At 53.5% G+C, this 20,653-nt stretch overlaps 2 protein-coding genes across 2 annotated transcripts; one reads left to right on the top strand and one right to left on the bottom strand.

The window, feature by feature from the left end:
• Positions 1–1,306: 1,306 nt before the first annotated feature.
• Positions 1,307–9,909, top strand: LOC122171765 (protein FAM168A-like; the record flags this gene model as incomplete). The annotated part of the gene is made up of 4 exons (XM_042839533.1): positions 1,307–1,592; positions 3,694–3,868; positions 4,999–5,129; positions 5,528–9,909. Coding segments are annotated over 3 exons (574 nt in total), but the record flags the coding sequence as incomplete, so codon positions are not given.
• Positions 9,910–11,795: 1,886 nt separating this feature from the next.
• RELT (RELT TNF receptor) lies at positions 11,796–16,370 on the bottom strand. Its single transcript, XM_042839534.1, is given in 11 exon segments — positions 11,796–11,936; positions 11,938–12,003; positions 12,944–13,049; positions 13,143–13,337; positions 13,425–13,506; positions 13,610–13,690; positions 14,150–14,389; positions 15,060–15,145; positions 15,226–15,308; positions 15,390–15,464; positions 16,341–16,370. Coding segments are annotated over 11 exon segments (1,185 nt in total).
• Positions 16,371–20,653: the final 4,283 nt, after the last annotated feature.

The following is a 20,653-nucleotide window of genomic DNA, read 5'->3' as shown; positions in this document are numbered from 1 at the left end:
CCCAACCCAACCCCAACCCATCCCTACCGACCACATCCCCAAGTGCCACATCTGCCCTTCAGCACAGATGTGCACATAGCAATCATGGGCTCTTCCTCCAAAATAACCGTTGAGGCGTTGGAGCCTTGGAGAGAACTCTCACCTGGAATGGAAACACAAAAAATAGAGAATCAGTCCTCCAGCATCTCCTTGCTCCACCCATGGTCAGCAGGTGCCAGCTCAGCCGATATGATCACGGTGTCCCTTGTTTGGGATGGATTTCCCCATCTTGTTTGGGATGGATTTCCTCATTTTGGGATGGATTCTTCATCCTAATTCATCAGCTCAGCACCTATCAAATACTTTCCTTAGAGCTCAGCAGTGTGCACTCACTACAGAGCTAATGGCTTTTCCTAATGGCCATGGAGCAGACTTGCTGCTCTTGTCACCGATGCACAGAGCCTGCAGATACAAAGTTTTTGGAGGAGCAGGTGTTGTCATGAGGGGACCTTTGGAGGCACAGGGACTCTTTTGGTGGTGATAAACAAGCCTCACATCCCCAGTAGGTTCTTAGGGACATGAAAGGACCAGCATAGTGGGTTTGTGGGTTTGGGCATTTGCTTTCTGGTGCCATCACAGTACCATGCAGCTATAGAGCTTGCTCTCTGCTGACATACCTGGAGAAAAACCGGGTGGCACAGCCCCACAGCTGAATGGAAGGGGAGCCTTTCCCCTCCTCTTGCTGCTTTTTGGGGGGATGTGACAGCAGTGCTGCCCTGCAAAGTGAGATCCCACAGCAGTAAAGTTCTTTTATCCAGTGAACCTCTAGCAGGAAAGGTGAGAGGACAAAAACATGGGGAGGAGAGCGGGGAAGAAACTTAATTTCAGGAATCAGAGCTATTGAGACATGCAAGTGGGTCTGATTCTGCAGCCCCAGGCTGCATGGAGTCCTGTGGGGCCGTGCATTGCCTTTTTTGTGCTGAGATGTTGGGGCTCATCGACCTCATGTAGGCAGCAATTTGGAGGACAGAGTGCAGCCCTTTCCAGGCAAGAACAACCGTATCCAGCCCTCGGAATGCTGCTGACACCTGAATACCTGCAGGCAGCGGATTTGAAGCTGGATGCCCTATTTTGCAGAGGGAAGAGCCAGAGGAAGGGTCCTGCACTGGGTAGCAGTGGTTGCAGTGGTTTGTGAGCATGGGGGTTGGATGTTTGTGATGCTGGTGCTGCCCTTGGCAGCTTCTCTCAGCTGGGAGGCTGTTTTTCCCCCTGATAAGACTCCCTCCTGCCCCATAGTCCATCCCCTTTGCTCTAAGTGATGCTGCAGCTGCATCCCTCCTACCAACAGCATCTCTCCCAGCCAAGCTCCAGGGGGCAGCAGGACCTGGGGCCAAAGTTGTAAGCCCTGTGGCTGTCTCACCAGGAGCAAACCTCCCCCTCACCTCCTCTGCTTTGGTCTTTCTTTGGCAGGGTACACTGCGGGGACTCCCTACAAGGTCCCACCAACCCAGAGCAACAACGCACCTCCTCCCTACTCTCCGTCTCCGAATCCGTACCAAACTGCTATGTACCCCATCAGAAGTGCCTACCCACAGCAGAACCTGTACACCCAGGTACGTGCCTCACTCTGCATCTCCCACCACCACCTGATATCTTCCCTGGAGTCCTTTCCTCCCAAAATCCCACGCCTGAATGTTGGGGCTCGGCTGTCAATGTCATACATGAGATCCCCTTCCCAGTGGCGTCTCCATGCTTTGCCCTCCTGCTTCCCATGGCGCAGCCCCCTGTGTCACCTTCACCAGCATGGCCCAGATTTGTGTCCCTGAGCACCTGGCTGTGCTCCCAGTGCCATCTACCCTCTTCTAACATTGCCACTGCCTCCAGGCATGCACCACAGCCAAGACCCCATGTTGGACAGGTGTCCTCCAATAATCTCCTTGCTGCCCCTTCCTGCAGGAGATAATGAGCTCCCTGCAGCTCTCTGGCCCTGCAGCTTTCCTGGCTTTTTTCCTTCCACTTAAATGGCAAATAGGACTTCTCCTGCAGCCGTGACCTGGTTTCTCCATGCCGGGTTGAGTCCGAAGCATCTCCTCTGCTCCATTTTGTCCACTTAGTTTCCATTAACTGAGCACAGGGGAAGCTGTTGGGGTCAGACGTGTGCTCAGGTGCTCTCTGCTGGTTCCTGACATGCTCCCCATCAGCTGGCACAAAAGCTGGCAGCAGTTTTGTCACCAGGCCCAGGCTGCTCTTTGCCACCACTGGGACTTAACCCTATGGGCTGACCCCTGCTGCACTGGAACCAATGGAGCCTGGTGTTGAGCACAGGCACTTTGCAATGAAGATGCTGGCTGCTGAGATGAGCGCAGGCAGGGGAAAGCTGAATCATAGGATCGTAGACTCACCAAGGTTGGAAAATACCTCCAAGATCTCCCAGCCCAACCATCCACCCATCACCAGTATTTATCCATTGAAGGCTGTGTCCTATCCTGATCCTGAGCTGGGCGTGCAGCTGCATCCCAGTGACACCATCCCAGCAAGGGTGTCAGCTGCTCTGTGCTCTGCTCTACCAGCAAGGTTTCTGGCTGTTTTCTGTCCCCTTCCTCATCTCTCTTGGCAAGTTCTTCCCTTCCCCAGTGTAATGCAGCGTGCCTACAGTCTGCCCTATCAGCCTGAAAGGAAGAAGTAATCTGATAGTTCGTCCATTTCTCCTTTCCCCCCTTCATCCATACCTGTAGGGCTTCTCCCACGCCTGCCCCAAACTGCAATAAGATCTCCTCTCATTGTTCTCAGCCTTCTGATCCTTCTGACCTTCCCTGTTCTCGCAGCACTGCACTGCTCACGTTTCGGGATCGCCGTTACATGGGATGTGGGGCTTTCTCTGCTGACTCCTTTCTTTTCCTCCCACCCATTTTCTCCCCCTTGTTTCCAACTCCCTCGGGTCTCAGCAGCCCAGGTTTCAGAGCCCCTCTGTCTCCCTTTGGAAACCCGAGGAGACGGTGCTCCCTTTTGTCTGCCCGCTTCCCGTGCCGACATTGGCCCTTTGGGATCAGATTCGGCCACAGTTCCTCCTTTCTTTCCATCTCTTGCTCATTTTGCATGCCAGCAGCCAATATATTTTGGACCCAGCCCCATTTCATCCCATCAAATCATGCAGCATAAAGTGTGGGATCGTTAAGGTTGGGAAAGACTGCTTTTTCCATCGAGTCCAACCCAGTTGACCCATTGCAGCCGTGCCCCCTACCCACGTTCGTAGAATCATAGAATTGCTCAGGTTGGAAAAGACATTAAAGATGTCTTTTCAAGTCCATCAAGTCCATCAAGTCCAACTGCATCCAGCCATCCTACCCTAACAGCCCTCCTCTAAATCACGTCCCTGAGCACCACATCCAAATGGTTTTTAGACACATTCAGGGATGGTGACTCAACCACCTCCCTGGGAAGCCCGTTCCAGTGCTTATGGCACTGGGGTTGGCTTGTGATGCCAACCCCATTCCCGTTGGAGGAATAAATAAATCCTTCTGTTTGAAATTGTCCTGGGGGAAAGGGGTGGAGGCTGGAAGAACTTCTAGAGAATGGGAAATAATGTGGATTGGGGGTTTCTCTTCCATGCCTCGAAGCTGTGGGTGCCCCATCCATTGAGACCAGCCGTGCCAGTACGTGCACAGGACGTGGGCTTTCTGTGGGATGACAGAGTGTTTTCCCTTTGTCAAACAGGGAGCTTATTACACCCAGCCAGTGTACGCGGCACAGCCCCACGTTATCCATCACACCACTGTGGTTCAGCCCAACAGCATCCCGTCGGCCATCTACCCGGCCCCCGTCGCTGCGCCCCGGACCAACGGCGTGGCCATGGGGATGGTTGCTGGCACCACCATGGCCATGTCAGCAGGTAAGAAGCTTCCCTGGCCCCGCAGATCCACAGCTGTGGGTTCATCTCTTGGATGGGACGAACCCAAGCAACCCACGCTGGCAGAAATCAATTCATTTGCACCTTATGCTGATTTCACCCGTGAGGTAGCAGAGGAGCTCTTCCATTTGCTGTGCCCTAGAGGGACACGCTTCTGCACTCTGTTCCACAAACAAAGCAACAGCCAAGCTTGCCCTTCTCCACCCACAGTTGCATTTCTACCCTCGAGCTCTTTGTTAAGACGCTTCTGCTCCTGCTGCACACACTTAATGAAACGAGCATTAACCTTGGTTTACACATCACTCTCAAATCCTGTGTGTTGTATGCGCGGGGTTATTTCAGCCCTGGTAAAACGTGATTAACTGATGACACATGAAGGCACTGAGCAAGGCTATGGGCCATTTTTTTTCCAGACCTTCTATTTTGCTCCTCAGCAGTCCTGCACAAAACAATTCATAGCATTGTGCACTGAATTACGCATTGTTCACCCATTTGCATCTGCATTAGTGGAGAAATAGGGCTCTGTTGACTCCCTGTTACACGGAGGGATTGCAGCCTTCGCCTCATAAGAACCACTCCAAGATATTTACTGGTGTTGCTTGCACTGAGAAGTGGGCAGATCTAATTAATGCATGTGGGATGCCCTGAAGAGCAGCCTGTTACTCTTAGAGCAGAGACATTTGAGACCGTATTCTCCATTTAGAATCACCAAGGTTGGAAAAGACCTCAGAGCTCCTCCAGTCCAACCATTCACCTATTCCCAATAGCTCCCACTAAACCATGTCCCTCAACACAACATCCAGCCTTTCCTTGAACACCCCCAGGGTCGGTGACTCCACTCCCTGGGCATCCATTGCAGTGCCTAAATGGCATTCCAGTGCCATTTTTGTGTCTGCTGAAGGCACCGGGCACGTTCTCACTTGGAATCCCCAACATATCGTGGCTCAGAGAGGAGGGGATGCTCCTTGTGTGCCCCTGGGCTCTCTGGGCTCTGCTCCTCAGGGCTCTCCAAAGCCTCTTTGGAGGGATTGAAGGGATCAAAGCGATCCCTTCTCAACCCCCCTGTGCCATGATACCTTCACGCCAAGCTTTTCTCCTCTCTGTTGCTGCAGGAACCTTGTTGACCACCCCACAACACACTGCCATCGGAGCACATCCAGTTTCTGTGCCAACGTACCGGGCTCAAGGAACCCCCACCTACAGCTACGTACCGCCGCACTGGTAAACCCACTGGCCAAGTCATGTAAGTGCTGCAGGAGAACTGCCCTCCTTCTGCCTCTGGGACACGGGGACGGAACCACGGGCAGCCCCTCCTGCAGGCTGCTTGCCCAGGGGATGCTCTAAGTGGATGTTAGGTTGTAAATTGGGAAGAGTTTCTTCCCAATCTCTTCTCCAAAGAGCAGACAAGCACTGGCACGGGCTGCCCACAGAGTGGTGGGGTGCCTGTCCTCAGAACCATGGGGATGTGGCACTTGGGGACACAGTCATTGGGCATTGGGTGGTCATAGAGGTCCTGCTGCCCACTGCCAGGCATTACCTGTGAGCAAGTGTTGCATTTCGTGCACACTGAAGTGCACAGGACAAAGAGGACATCCTTCCCTGTGCTCCTAACCCCTCTGCAACGTGTCTGCTCTCTTCCAGATCCGAAGTCAAACATTGTATGCAACTACACAAGTCTTACATCGGGGCTGCAGCCGCTGGACTGCAGCACCTCGTCTGTTTGCAAGAACAAAAGAAAAAAGTGCAAGGGTCACTTTATGCATTCTTTAGTGGTTTTTGTAAAAGCTGCTTTTTTCTAATCTTCTGCCTCTTTATTTTCCTTCCCTCCTCCCTCTCCCCGACCCACATCAGTCGTGTAACACATACTGACACTGAGCAATAGTAAAATTCTCTCTTCGGTCCTATCGTTTTACAGCTCAGCATATTCACTTTTCAGCATTGCCCAGTCGAGTGGTGCAAAGATCCCCACTTCTTGTTTGTTTGGGTTCTTCTCATCCTTTTTTATTATTATTATTTTTGTTGTTGTTGTTGTTGACAAGAGCCTAGGTTTCCTTTGACTAGTAAGAGTGGTTGATGTTCAGGGTACTATGTGAAAAGCACAGCGCTGGTAGGCAGGCTTATTCCAATTTGGTTTGGGTATTTTTAGTTGGGTAACATAAATTATTTAATCTTCCTTAACGTATTACAGGAAAATTGGTGTCTTCCAGATAGCTGTCGTGATAGATGATGATGCATTATCTGCAGTGAAATGCTGAACTCATCCCTTATTTGTAGGAGTAAGAGAATATAACTAGCGACGTAACACGCTTGTTTTAGGAAGTAGGAGGACTGTTCACCATTGGGTCTGCTTTTCAAAACTGGGCAGAGGCATTTGGTGCAAGGGGAATCGAGGGGCAGTGATGCCTTTGGGAAGCTGGGATGCTCTGTGCTGGCCGTGTCCCAGCAAGGGCAGCTCTTTCCTGGCCACTGCTCGTGGGCAGAGGTGTGCAGGGATGCTATGGGGTGGGAGAAGAGAGATTTCCAGGCTGGAGAGGCTCTACAGAGCCTTGGGATTTGGGAAAGGAGGTTGGATGGAGAGGAGCCTTCGTGGAGGTTGAGGTGCTCCCATTCTTTGGGCTGTTTGGATTGGGGGCAGCAAAGGAGCCCAAGTCCTGGCATTGTGGAGACAGCTGGTTGGGCTGGGAGATAGAAGGGGTAAGGAGCAGCAATAGCAATAAAGTAATCTTCTGCATCCACAGGCAACGTGAGGCTGTTCCTGGGTCCTCTGGGGAGTCCCAGTCAAACGGGCAGCACTTGCAGGCAGCTGGAGCTATTTTTCAATTCTTACCCCTAAACACAGCATAGAAACAAAAGTTCTTCTTCTTTTTTTTTTTTTTTTTTCCTAAGAGAAAAATGCAATCATCGTCGTGTGTTGCTTTTTGATGGTTTTCCCTCCACGTGCCAGAGGAGCTCCATCCATCCATCCTTGCGAGTGGTCCCAAGGAGCCATCCCAGAGCCTTGCAAGGAATTGGATCCTTCTCGATGGGAATCAGTCCAATAAGGAGAGAAACCTCTGTAGGGACCCCAAAGGACTGGGGGCTGCTGGTTGTCAGGTCAGTGGTGGGGGCAGTTGGTTGCTTCTTCTGCTCTTAATGGAAACCCAGGCAAGCTCCAATTGCCCTCGGTCAGAGGACAGAAAGGACACAAAGTGGTGAAGCCTGAACGCCAGCGCTGTGGGTGGAGGAGGTCAGGAGGGTTTCCACCACGTGGTTTCATTGTGTTGCACTTTCATTTTGTATAAAATGGAGAAAAAAAAAGAAAAAAAAAAGAAGGAAAAAAAAAAAAAATTTAAAAAAAAAAAAAAGAGGTAATTAATCACAGTGTTGCCCCCTGTTTAGCTTTGGAAAGCCTCCCTGCCTATAGGCTCAGCACTTAAAGGGAAGGGGGACGTTTGGAAGTAGGGAAACCACATTGTCCTCTGTAACAGGTTGCAATTAAACATGGGCAAAAAAAAACCAAACAGACAAAAAAAACCAACCCACCATTATCATAAATCACAGGAACCGAAGAGCTCTCAAATACTTTTTTTTTTTTAATTTTTTTGGCTCTCACAATATTGTCGACTTAGTGTTGGAATTGCCCGTGGATCAGGAGCTGTCTGTCGGTGCTGGAACTCTGTTGTGGTGATGGAGGAAAGTCGTTAAGCGAATTAACAGCACTGCAGTGAGTCCCAACACTGCCCTAAGGCTGCTCAGCCATCCCTGCTCTGGGAGGAGCTGTCTGAATTCTCAGCCTTGGCCAGGAAGATGCGGGGTGCGCTGCTGAAAGGGGAGAAAAGGCTGAGTTTGAGGGGTGAAGTGCCATTCACGGCACAGAGGAACCCCCAGATGGACACGGCCTCCTCCTCACTGTGCTTTTTTAAAGGCATTTTGGAGTTCCCCCTAATCGAAGCTCTGAATTTCAGGCTTGGTCTGAAAACGACAGATTTTTCATCAAAACAGGCTGAGGCTATAAAGTTAGAAGGGAAAAGGGAAAACCCCTCCATCTGTTACCACAAACGAGACCTGATGAGGGTCAGGTGGCTTTATTTTGATCCCTCTGCTTGGATCAGTGGCAGATTTTGTGGATCTTCCCCATTGTGCTTGGGTAGAAATACCCAGTGGCGCCGTCACGGCGTGAGGAGGTGAACCTTGTTGTGGTGAGCCCATCTTGGGACTTGGGCCGACCCTGGGGGGCTTGGGAAGCCCTCTGGGGAGATATTCGATCCCCTTTCGGGGTGGTTTCCCCAGTGGAATTTGTTTGGGAAGGAGCAGGTTGGGAAGTCAACCCATGATGGGGTAGAGCGCGGTGCGAGTGCAGGACCAAGGGGTGAGTAGGCAATGGTTGTGCTGTGAGCAGCTCCATCCAGTTCCCATCCTGGGACAGAGTTCTCCAACCCCAACTCGTCTCGTTTCATGATAGCAAGGCGGGCTTTTGGAGCGTGGGGTGATGGATTTGGGGTGGAATAGGATTTCCATTGCTAAACCTTGACCTCTTGGCACCTTTAGGACCATCTGGGAGGGACGGAGTTGTGGGATTGTAGAGTGGGTTGAAGCTGGGGTCAACTCTTTGGGTAAGGTTTGCTCCTGGAGGCGCTGCCTCTTTCTCTGTTGACGTTCCTCATGGTGAGATAAAGGAACCCAGCAGGACTCTGTCACTCTGCTGTCCTGACTGTTGGGGTGACAAAGCTGCCTGGGTTGACACCACTGGGGACAGCCAAGCATCACACGCTGCAGTTGGGTTGGTGATGGTGAAGGTTGGTGAGCAGGAAGAAAAGGGATTTCCCTCACTGGGGGGGACAGGGCTACGCTCTATGCCAGAGCAAGGTTAGGATGTCCCAGGGGGTGATGGAGGCCAAGCAAAACTCCAGGAAGAGGAGGGGGAAAGTGTTAAGAAAATTGTTATCAAACCACAGCTGTGGCCGTTGCCCCATCCCACCTCCGACTTCTGCACCACAACGCACTGCAATGCAGGACTCAAAGCCTGTGCTGCCCCAGCCCCACGCAAAGCCCGGAGCCCCCGGCTCTGATGGGCAGCAGCAACCCCATAAAGCTTCTTTGCAGCTTGGGTGTGTAATTGAAGCACTTTTTACCGTGTTACGTAAAGTTGTTTTGTTTTGTTTTGTTTTTTTCCCCTTGGTTTGGTGACAAATGTTTGCTATTCTTGAGGAGCGTGGTGGGCAAAAAGTGGTCCCCAGTGGGGCCGGGGAGTGAGGGCATACTGAGAAACTCCTCCCATATGGGGGTTTGCGTTCAGTGCTCAAATCCAACCAGCCAAAGACAGCAATAAGAGCCGTTGTGTCCTCGTGAGTCCGCTTCTCAGTTTTATTTGGTCAAACCATCAATATTTTCAGTCCAAGTGAGGGCTGCGGTTCCTTCTGCCTCTGTCACCCTGATGTCCTCCCCATGGCTTTAACCCGTGGCAGTTTGCTTTTCATCTCTTTCTTTTCCCTTTGGCTGTTGGCTCCCCATGGCCCCGACGCGCTGTTGCTCTGCTATAGGGAAATATAGGGCAGAAAGACTGGAAGGAAGGGAGGAAGGAGAGCTGTGGCAAGGCATCACCATTTGGCACTTACAGAGTCACCAGCAATCAGGTGATAACGGATTTTTTTGAGTGTCTGGAAAACAGGAATAGCAAAAGATGTCATCTGATGGCAGCTTTCCCCAACTGGATGCGATGAGTTTGTAGGAAAATGCCCAACGCGACGCCTCAGCATTGCATCCTTGGGATGGAGCTGCAAGGCTGCAGCCATTGGGAGACGTAGCGAGGAAGGGGAACAAGGGCACGAAGGGGCACCCCAAAACTGCCCCCCCAAAACCACAGAGCCTCTTCGTGCCCTAGCACCAAGCAGAGCAAACCCCCATCCATCTTTCTGTCTCATTTCTTGGCCCGTTCTGACCGACGGGACAGCTCGGATCAGCTCGTTTTTAAACAGCATTGGAACTCTTTAAGCAAAAATATATATACATATTAAAAAAAATACATAAATACAAGAAAAAAAAAAGAAAAAAAAAGTAAAAAAAAAAAAAAGTAAACACGTCTTCCAAGTCTCCACGGTGTGTAGGGAACATGGCCTCGAACTGACACGTTGGGAAGCCCCGCAGCCGCGGCTTGTGACTATGAAGTGTAAATCTGGGTTTTCTCATTTGTTTTCCGTTCCGTTTTCCGTTCTGAAGATCAGCTCTTGATCTCCCTGACAGATTTCAGCCAAGAGTTTGTAACTGTACGATATTTACTGTAAGATGTAGAACATTCGATAACTATTAAAATGTTTCCAGAAAAAAAAAAAAAAAAAGGAAGAGGGTCGGTGGGTTGTTTTGGTTTTGGTTTTGGTTTTGTCTTTTTTTGAGTTGCGAAGCGATGGGGTTCCACCTCCAAACCTGCCCCCAGGTGGTTGGTGGGGCTGGAAGGAGCCCAACCCATGGGTTTTCCCATGTCCCAACATGGCCATCTGCCCCCAGGTGGTTGGTGGGCCTTGAGGGACTTCAAAGCATGGGTTGTTCCATGTCACAGCATGGCCACCTGCCCCCAGATGATTGGTGGGGCTGGAAGGAGCCCAACCCCTGGGTTGCTCCATGTCCCGATGTGGCCAACTGCCCTCAGGTGGTTGGTGGGCCATGAGGAACCCCAATCCATAGGTTATCCAATGTCCCAACATGGCCATCTGCCCCCAGGTGGTTGGCAGGCCTTAAGGGACACCCCAATACGGGGGTCGTCCCATATCCCAACGTGGCCAACTGCCAGCAGGTGGTTGGCAGGCCTTAAGGGACCCCAACACGTGGGTTGTCCCATATCCCAATGTGGCCAACTGCCACCAGGTGGTTAATGAGCCTTGAGGGACCCCAACCCATAGGTTATCCCATGTCCCAACATGGCCATCTGCCCCCAGGTGGTTGGTGGGCCTTGAGGGACTTCAAAGCATGGGTTGTTCCATGTCACAGCAGGGCCACCTGCCCCCAGATGATTGGTGGGGCTGGAAGGAGCCCAACCCTTGGGTTGTCCCATATCCCAACGTGGCCAACTGCCCTCAGGTGGTTGGTGGGCCATGAGGAACCCCAATCCATAGGTTATCCAATGTCCCAACATGGCCATCTGCCCCCAGGTGGTTGGCAGGCCTTAAGGGACCCCAACATGTGGGTTGTCCCATATCCCAACCTGGCCAGCTGCCCCCGGGTGGTTAAATGAGCCTTGAGGGACCCCAATCCATAGGTTATCCAATGTCCCAACATGGCCATCTGCCCCCAGGTGGTTGGCAGGCCTTAAGGGACCCCAACACGTGGGATGTCCCATATCCCAACGTGGCCAACTGCCCCTGGGTGGTTAAATGAGCCTTGAGGGGCCCCAACCCACGAGTTGACCCATGCCCCAATAGGTCCAGCATGGTCCTGTAGCCTTGAGATAGGGTTAGGGACATGCCTACGTGAAGAATGATGGGGGAGCTCCATGGTGATGCTCCCCAAGCATTTAATCTCCATCCCCGCAGCCCAGCAGATGAAGAAGGTGTCCATCAAGCACTGCCTTTGTCCCCAACCTCAGCACCATGAGGCACAGAGCTGGGTGCTGCTGTGTGTGGGGCCAGCAGAGCCTTGGGCACGATGTGGGATCAGCTCCCATGTGGTCCCACACATCCTTCTGAGGCCACCACTGCTGTCCTGCTGCTTTGCTCAGCCCCACAGGATCCTTTGGGTGTCACTGTCCCCACAAGGCCACCTCTGGGTCAAGTGACGTCTGTAAAGGACAAGGGACCATCTTCATCTCCAGCTGAGGATAGATTGTGGCCTATGGACCACGGGGGCACTTGAGGTGGCAGTGCCACAGCCTGGGCCATCAGTGATTGCTGTCACCATGCCATGGAGGAGGACATCCCATATACCTCATGCAGCTGCTGCTCTAGAAACCCCACAATGATGATGAGGCCCCTTTTTGGGGGTGGTCAGGGTGTCCCCAAATGGGCAGAGCCCCCTCCCATGCCCAGGTGTCCCCACTGGGGGTGGAGGAAGAAAGAGGGGAGAGAATAAAAGCACCAAACCCCCATCTTCTTTGCCCAAAACAGAGCTCGTTTATTAACGACAACCTCTCCAGCAACAGAGCCAGGAGGCTTCAAATAATAATAATTAAAAAAAATTAAGGAAATACAACAGAAACAGCGTCAAAGGGCTGGGAAAATCCAAGAGGGGTAATAAATATGGGGAAGGGGCAATGGAGCACCAGGGGAGGGGGGGGGGGTTGGGTGAGGGAGCTGGTGCCAAGCTGCTGCCAGCAGTGATGCTGGGGACAGGGAGGGGTCACCGCTCCCCCTGTCCCATGCGTTAGTGACTTCATTTCCAGAAATTAACCCCAAATGATTAAAAAAAACCCAAAACCCATTAAGAATCCATCGCCTGACCGCCATGAAGGGCCCAACGTGCAGAGCCCTGGTCATCCTGGTGCCACCATAGTGGGGACATCGATCAGGGGGACAGCCCTTCCTTGTCACAGGGACATTTCGGCTGCCATCGCCCCACGTGGTGCCCGGGGGTCGCATGGTGCAGTGTCTGAGCCCCTCACCCTGCATCAGGGCTGGCCTCTGGTGGTGTCACATGGCGAGAGTGCTGTCCCCAAACCGGGCTGCGGAGGGGCTGCCCTGGGAGCAAAAGGGGATGTGATCATAAGGATGTGACGTCCATCTCCCTGCCGTTTGGCCCCCATTGCCTCTGCCATCCCATAAATACCCCTTTTTGGTCACTCACATCTGATTCTTTATTTTATTTTATTTTTTTTTCCGATAAATATTGAAGTTCTCACTGTGCTGGAGAGTCCCAGAGCAGCCGGAAGGGGCCTGGGGACGAAGGGCTGTCCCCACACCCTCAATTGCAGAGCATTCACCGTCAGTGCCCTCATTAGGCTTCAGAGTTAACACTTCCCAATCCCAACACAGCATCGCACTGATTTCTCCAGGAAAGATCCCAAAAAGGTGACCACTCCCAGGCCCCCACTGACCACCGTGACCCCAACCCCAGGGTTGTCCCCAACCCACATCCTGTCCCCCAATCCCTCACCTCAGGGCGGCTGTCAGTGCTTTTCAGCCACGACGGCCTCGTGCTGGTGGGGAGAGGATCACCTCCAACACCAGGCTTCTGCTCGGGGATCCGGGACACCCGAAATCTGCATGGGGGCATTCTGTGAGCCCACCCCACCTTGGGATATGGGCTGGACAAATGGGACCCTCCCCCCCCCCCCCCAGCTCCACGTGCTCACCTTCCTATGGAGAGAATGGTGATCTCACCGGTGGGTCTGGTGGCTTTGGTGGCTGTGGGGGATGGCAGCACTTGGGGCCACTTCCTCTGGCTGCATCGGGTGCAGGGGGGGTCTGAAGGGGGAGCCGGGCCATGCACTGTGTGCAGGTGCTGCTGGTGGCAGCAGGAGGGGGGAAACTGAGGCAGGAGGTGCAGCCTATGGGGGACAAGGAGTGACATGAGCCGTGTGGGGGTTCAGTGGGGCTGGAGGGACTCAGAGGGGTTTTGGGGGGAAGTCTCTCACTTGTAGGCAGGTTTGCAACCCGCTGGTGCTGGCTGCATGCTCTGATGTTCCTTCAGCAGCTCCTCCAGCGCTGCAGCATTTTCTGGAGGTGGGGGGACAGAGAGAGTCACCAGGAGCCACCTGGGGTGGCAGAACCTTCCCTGGCCATTGGGGGGCCCCTTCCCCCTTCCCGGGGGGCTCCCGACCTTTCTTCTCTGTGATGAGGCGCACCAGGACCCCGATGGTGTCCTCATTGGCATCCTCAATCTGGTAGATGGAGCTGGGACCTGGGGACAGATGGAGAAGGCATGAAGAGAAACGGCCACGGGGATGGGCTTGATGTTCTATGGCCAATGGGACAATGTGGGAGCAAGCAGATGCCATGGGGATGAGCAGGATGCTCCAACCCTAGGGACAAGATAAGAGCAACCAGACACCCTTCGGGATGGGCCCCATGCTCTCCATGGGTTCCCATGGTCACCGTGGCCACAGGACACCGTGGTGACCAGATGACATGGGGATGCTCCAACCATTGGGACAAGATGTGAGCAACCAGATGCCATGGGGATGGGCTCGAGCAGATCAAGTTGGCTTCAGGGCGGCGAAGCTGGGTCACACCTCACACCAACCTCAAGCCAACGTCATCACTGGGCCACATTCTAATCCCTTTATGGTCCCAAACCACTTGGGTTCAACGGCAACCAGAGGCAACCCCAGAATACTGGGTGCATGAGAGCGGGGCTCACCGCTGGTGTTGTGCTCGTGTTCCTTGTGTGCGGTGCAGTGGTAGCCCTTCTTCTTCAGCACGTTGCACACCAGGATGCCCAGCAACCCCATGGCACAGAACACGGGGACGATGGCCAACACGGCCGACTGCGCCGCCGCCACCTCCTCCGGTTGAAGCTCCCATGTCCCATTGGTCCCCGATGGTCCCCGAGGTGTCACCACGCTCCTGGCTCGCCGTTGGCCTGCAGTCAGGGTTGGATTTGGGAAAATTCCCCCCATTGATGCCATGAGCACTAATCCTGCTTCAAATCCATCACTGGGTTATTTTGGCACTTGAATCTTCCTGAGCTGGATTTGGCAGAGTTCTCCCATTGATGCCATGGGCATTGCTCCTATCCCACCCCAAATCCATCACTGGGTTATTTTGGCACCGAATCCTCCTCCTGTGATGGACTTGGCAGATTTTCCCCACTGGTGCCATGAGCATTGATCCTATGCTCACTCCATCATTTCAGTATTTTGGCACCACGTTCCCTCAGGCTGGATTTGGGGGATTTACCCCATCGGTGCCATCACAGCTCCTATCCCCACATCCATCACCATGTCATTTTGGCATCATATTCTCCTCCCAGGATGGATTTGCTGATGTCCCCCCCATTGGTGCCACGAACCCCAGTCCCACGCTCACTCCTTTACCGCGTTATTTCAGTACCACATTTCCCCCATGCTGGATTTTGGGGTTCCACCATTGGTGCCACAAGCACAACTCCTACCCCAAATCCATCACCGCATTATTTTGGCACTGAATCTTCCTGAGCTGGATTTGGCAGAGTTCTCCAGTTGGCACCATAAACGTTGAACCTATTCCACCCCAAATCCATCACCCCCACGCTCCAAAGCCCGCAGCTGACCGCGCCACCCCTCACCCACCTGTGCACCCCGGGGTGCCGTGGGGCGCAGCAGAGCAGGGCAGGCACCGGCCCTGGGGCTCCCTATGGCCATCAGGGCTGTAAAACCTGTGGGATACGGTGAGATGAGCACAGGGGTATCCATGCAAACCCCCCCACCTCCTCAGTGCACGGCACCCCATGCTCACCCGTGCAAGCAGGCGCACGGTGCATCCCCTGCAGAGGTAGAGCCAGGGGGACAGGGGCGGCAGCTCTGTGCTGTGCTGCACGTCTACAGGGAGGGAAAGAGGGTGGTGAAGGGGTGCAGGCTGCATGGCACGGGGTGGGGGCATCACCCACGGGCAACACTCACCCCAATGGGTTCCTCTCCAGGCGGGCATCGCAGCAGCTCGCAGGCTGTGGTCCCCATGCAGGGGCTGCTCAACACCTGGGGGAGAAGAGGGGTGTTCAGCGGGGTGCAGCAGGGGAGAATGCATTGCAAAGGAGAGGATGCAAAGGCATTGTGAGGGACAGGGCAGGTGCAATCCCGTTGCGTGCATCGTGGTGGGCGCAATGCTGTCACAAGCAACGGGATGGAAGCAAAGCTTGCTGCGTGTGCTGCTGGGAATGGGATGGAAGCAAGGCTTTATGGTGGGTGCAATCCCATCACAAGCAGTGCAAGGCTGCAAAAGCACTGCATGCGTCACAGTGTGGGTGCAGATGCACAATGCAACGGGATGGATGCAGTGGGATGGATGCTCCACGGTGGGTGCAAACTTGCAAGCAATGGGGTGGGTGCAAATAGGTCCCAGGCAACGGGACGGATGCAAAACCACTGCATGCTCAACGGCAGGTGCAAATGCACCACAAGCAATGGGACAACTGAAATGGGGTGGATGTAAACTCATTGCATGCACTACGGTAGGTGCAGGCTGATCACGAGCAATGGGACGGGTGCAAACCCCCACCGCGTGCAGCATGGTGAGTGCAAACCTGTGGCAAGGAATGGGGGGGCTGCAAAGCCCTTCCGTGCACTGCAGCTGATGCAAACCTGTCAGCAGCAAGAGGATGGCTGCAAGACCACCGCATGCACTGCAGCAGATGCACAACACCCCAGTTCTGCAGCAGCCCAGCAGATGCACAGCCATTGGAATCAACATTGGAACTGGGGCCATGTGGGGTGGAGGACAGTGGCAATGCCAGGATAGGAAACCCCCACGGGACACCCCCAGAGTAAAATGGGACATCTGGGGAGCATTTGGGGTTTTAGAATTGGAAGAACCAAGATGAGACGTGCAGAGGGATGGGATGAGGCTCTACTCACCCCCAGGACAGCGAGGAGCCACCAGCACATCCCCAAGCTCTGCAGCCACCGGGGCACCTGTGGGGACACGGCACAAGGAAACAGTGTCACTCCTCCCTGATTCCTGCACAGGGGACAGCAAGGGCTTTTGGGTCTGGGGCCCAAAAAGCCCACACAGGGGGACTTGGGAGGTTATCCACTAGCACAGCCTTTGCAAGGGAGCAGTCAGCTGGAAAATAACGCTGTGAGAGGGGAGGAATTGGGTTATTTCACAGCTGGAATGCTCTCCCCTGGCCCCATTTGCTGCAGCGCAGCCAAGCAGCACAGTTGGGTTTGGGATTGCTTCCCAAGCCTTGAGGTTTTCCTTCTAAAAGGAGCAAAGCACCTTCACAACTAGAAAAAAAAGCATCATTATAATAGAACAAAACAACCTCGTGACCAAAAAGCCCCAATATTTTGCATCTTTACCCCAATATGTGGCACCCTTGTGCCTGAAAAAAACCCAACACCTTCAGGACCAAAACCTCCAATATTTTGCATCCTTACCCCAACATTTGCCATCCTTACAATAGACCAAAACACCCTTGCAACCAAAAAACCCCCAATATCTTACAGGAGCCCCTTTGGGTGCAGCGGAATCACAGCCCACAGCAACTCAGCGCCCAAAGGAAACCCAATTTTAGCTCAGTAGGAATCCAGCACTCACACCTCCCATTTTAGGGCCGCTCACGCAATCCCACTCCCTTCCTGCAGAGGATTTGCTAAATCTGATGGCAGCTGAACACCAATTTCTCTCCCAGTGCCATCGGCTCCAATGTCCCCAGCGCCATCAGTGCAGCTCAGCACAGTCCCTCCCATCTCCTTGCGTTTAATCGAAGGCAAATCATTAAAAGCTGATTGGAAGTTCCCCCAGGAATGGGGTGAAATCCTTGGCGAGGGCCCCCGTGTGCCTCATCAGGGTTGGCAAAAGAAAACAGAACGGTGGAAAATCCCAACATCTAAATCAATATTGCTGGGCTATCGTTGGGATGGCGTGTGCACGCATAGGGGCAAAACCCCAAACCTCTGAGTTCTTCTACCTCCAGTGCTGCAAAGGAGAGAATTATCTGGGGGCCCAAATCTCCCTCCATATCCCAGAATGCTTGGTTTTGCTTTGGGCAATGCTGTTATATCAGACAACGCTCATCCAATGCTCTCAGGACCCCATTACTACACCCAAAATCCTATTAAAGGCCTTTGAGTGCAGCTCTGCCCTTCTCTACACGTCCCAAAATCTGTTTGGACCGGAGGCACCGAAGCTCTGCGGGGGAAGGAACAGATGCTGCAAACCTTCAGCACGGATATTTCCTGCTCCGGAGCAAAATGACCGGCATCCTCCCCTGCACAGCACTGCCCAGCCCCAGAGCGTCACTGCAAAGAGAAATTAATGCATACACACACAATTAAAAATATATTTCCAAGCAAGCAAAAAATAATAATAATAATAATTAGTCACCTCAACCCAAAGAGCCTTTCAGCCAACCTCGACCCAGTGAGCAGATTCTGCCAACACCGACCCGACCAGTGGATCCCCTCTGCTGACACCAGTGATGGATCCTTTCCACCAACCTCGACCCCATGAGAGGATCCTCTGGGCCAATGAAACGATGCGTCCTCTCTGCTGACACTGACCCAATGATGGATCCTTCCTGCCAACCCAATGATGGATCCTTGCTGCCAACCCCGACCCAACAAGCGGCCCTTTCCACCAACCCCAACTCGACAACAGGCTCCTTTTGATGATGCCAACCCAAGTGGGTCCTCCCTGAGATGCCAACAAGGGATCCTTTCCACCAAGCCCAACACAACAAGAGGGCCCAACCCATCGCCCCAACGCTGGGTCCTCTCCACCAGTGCTAACCCGATGAGCAGATCCACTTCTTCTACCCAATGATGGATCCTTTCTGCCACCCTGATCCAACAAGCGGCCCTTTCCACCAACTCCAACCCAATGGTGGCTTCTCTTTGGTGATGCCAATTCAGCGAGCAGGTTCTTCTCTCTGATGATGTCAAACCAACCACCTGGTCCTCTACAACAATGCCAACAGGGGATCCTTTCCACCAACCCCGACACCACAAGAGGGCCCAACCCATCGACCCAACGCTGGGTCCTCTCCACCAGTGCCAACCCGATGAGCAGATCCAGTTCTTCTACCCAATGATGGATCCTTTCTGCCAACCCCAACACAACAGTGGCTTCTCTTTGACAACACCAACTCGACAAGTGGGTTCTCCCTGATGGTGTCAACCCAAAGAGCGGATCCTCTCTGACAACACCAATGATGGATCCTTTCCACCAACCCCAACACAATGAGAGGGTCCATTCCATCGACCCAACGCTGGGTCCTCTCCACCAATGCCAGCCCAATGTGCAGATCCTTTTCACCAACCCAACGATGGTTCTCTCTGATGATGCTGACCCAGTGACGGGTCCTTCGACTGAATAAACCCAAACACCAAAGCCTTTTTGGGCTGGGTGGCCCCCCGTAGCAACCCACTGCTAAAATGAACCAACAGCTTCACCACCCTGCAGGCACAACTCATGCGCTGTGTGTGCTTGGGGACGGGTGGAAAAATAATTAAAGTCGATTCTGTCATGAAGTGGGAAATCCCTTGAATGCCCCTGGGTGTAGTGGGGCATCCCCATAAAGCTGCCCCACGTGACGCTGCTGATAAGGAGCCATTATGTGCTGGAGTGGTTTATAAATTGAATGAATGAGCAATTAGCATGCAGCATCACTCATCTGGGATGCAGCTGCTGCACGATGGGGGTGGCTACAGGCTGGTGTCAGGATGTGAGGGCACCAAGCTGTGTCCCAGTTCCTCCCAGTCACCATGGGGGCAGAAAGGAGGCTCGAGGGCAGCTCAAAGCTTGGAGACGGCAGCACACAGTCCCAGACTGACCTCAAACCTCAAATACCACAGACAGCCACAATTTGGGAAGGGAGAGGAAAAGCCAGGGACAGGAGCAGGCAGCAGCACGTGGTGCTGCAATGCAGATCCCCGTGCTGAGCACCCTCCGGTGACCCCTCACTGGTGCCACGTGTCCCAGCACCGGCAACAGCCTCGTGTGGGGCTGTTAAATCCTCCCTGGGGAGAGGTGTTTGGGGCTGTGTGGTGATGCTTATGGGATGGGGAGCGCTCATCCTGAGGTATTTGGGGTGCTATGAGGGGATCTGTGCACCCGCAGGGGATGGGATGGAGGGGATGAGGGGCACAATGGTGGGTGGGATAGGGGCAGGTCTGAGCATCAGCACTTATGAGTGATTGCCTCCTTCCCCCCTCAGCCCTGCCTGCTGGGATCTGGGGAGCATCCAGCTGGCCCCGTGCACCTCATGCTGTCGTTCCAAAGCCAACAGACACAAAGAAGCTTGGAGAGTTCTGGCACTGGGGATATATTTGGAGGAGCTCTGAAAACTCCGGGAGCAGGACTGGCCCCAAAGGACCTCAGCCCCACTTCACAGAACCACAGAACCCCAGGGGTTGGAAGGGACCCCCAGAGATCATCGAGTCCAACCCTCCTGTCAAAGCAGGTTCCCTACACCAGGCTTCGTACGGGGATGATGGGATGCCCCAAGTAGAAACCAATTATCCAGCCTCACAATTGGCTGCTTGGTGGGGGACAACCCAACTTTTGCAAGCCCCAGGATAGGATTTTTTTGTACCCCAAAATGAATCAAGCCCTTAAGGGCCCCCTCCCTTAACCCAGCCCACAAGCTAAGCGTGCCCGCAGGGATTCAAGGCAGGGTTTCCCCTTCACACACAGCTTAGGGTTTCAGCTGATTGCTCCCAGAGATAACAGAGAACAAGGAGTGACTGTATAGGGACACTTTGGGAACAGCAGCTTGGCCACCTGGGCAGCACAAGGAGGGATTGTCCAGCTGAAACCCAACGCTGTCACAACTCTGCCACCAAAATCCAACAGCACTGGGGCTGTGGGAACAAATAACAACCCTTCATTGACTTCCAGAACAGAGCCAAGTGATCCCAGAGGCACCGTAGTGCCAATCCCCAGTTTGGGAAGCCACCCCCGCTCACAGCATCCCAGCAGTAGAGGGAACAGGGCTGAAAACGCTGCGATTTTCCACCGTCAGATTAAAGCAAGAGTGGAAAAGAAACAAACCCCAGCTCCTATTTTTCCAGATGGCCGCTGTGGAGTTTTCCATAACCTACTTTCTCCACTCCTCTTCTGCCCTATATCCTCACCGCGGCTGCAGCCGGGGGGTCGCATCTCCAGCTGCTGCCTCACACAGCGACACTTTGGGGACAAAGCTGAAGCAACAAATCCCCCCCCC

This window comes from Centrocercus urophasianus, unplaced genomic scaffold, assembly GCF_019232065.1.
Source record: "Centrocercus urophasianus isolate 14NV4802_14NV808 unplaced genomic scaffold, USGS_Curo_1.0 seq_96, whole genome shotgun sequence".
NCBI classification, from domain to species: Eukaryota; Metazoa; Chordata; class Aves; order Galliformes; family Phasianidae; genus Centrocercus; species Centrocercus urophasianus.
The sequence above is the reverse complement of the archived record's forward strand: the minus strand, read 5'-3'. Positions and strand labels throughout refer to the sequence as shown.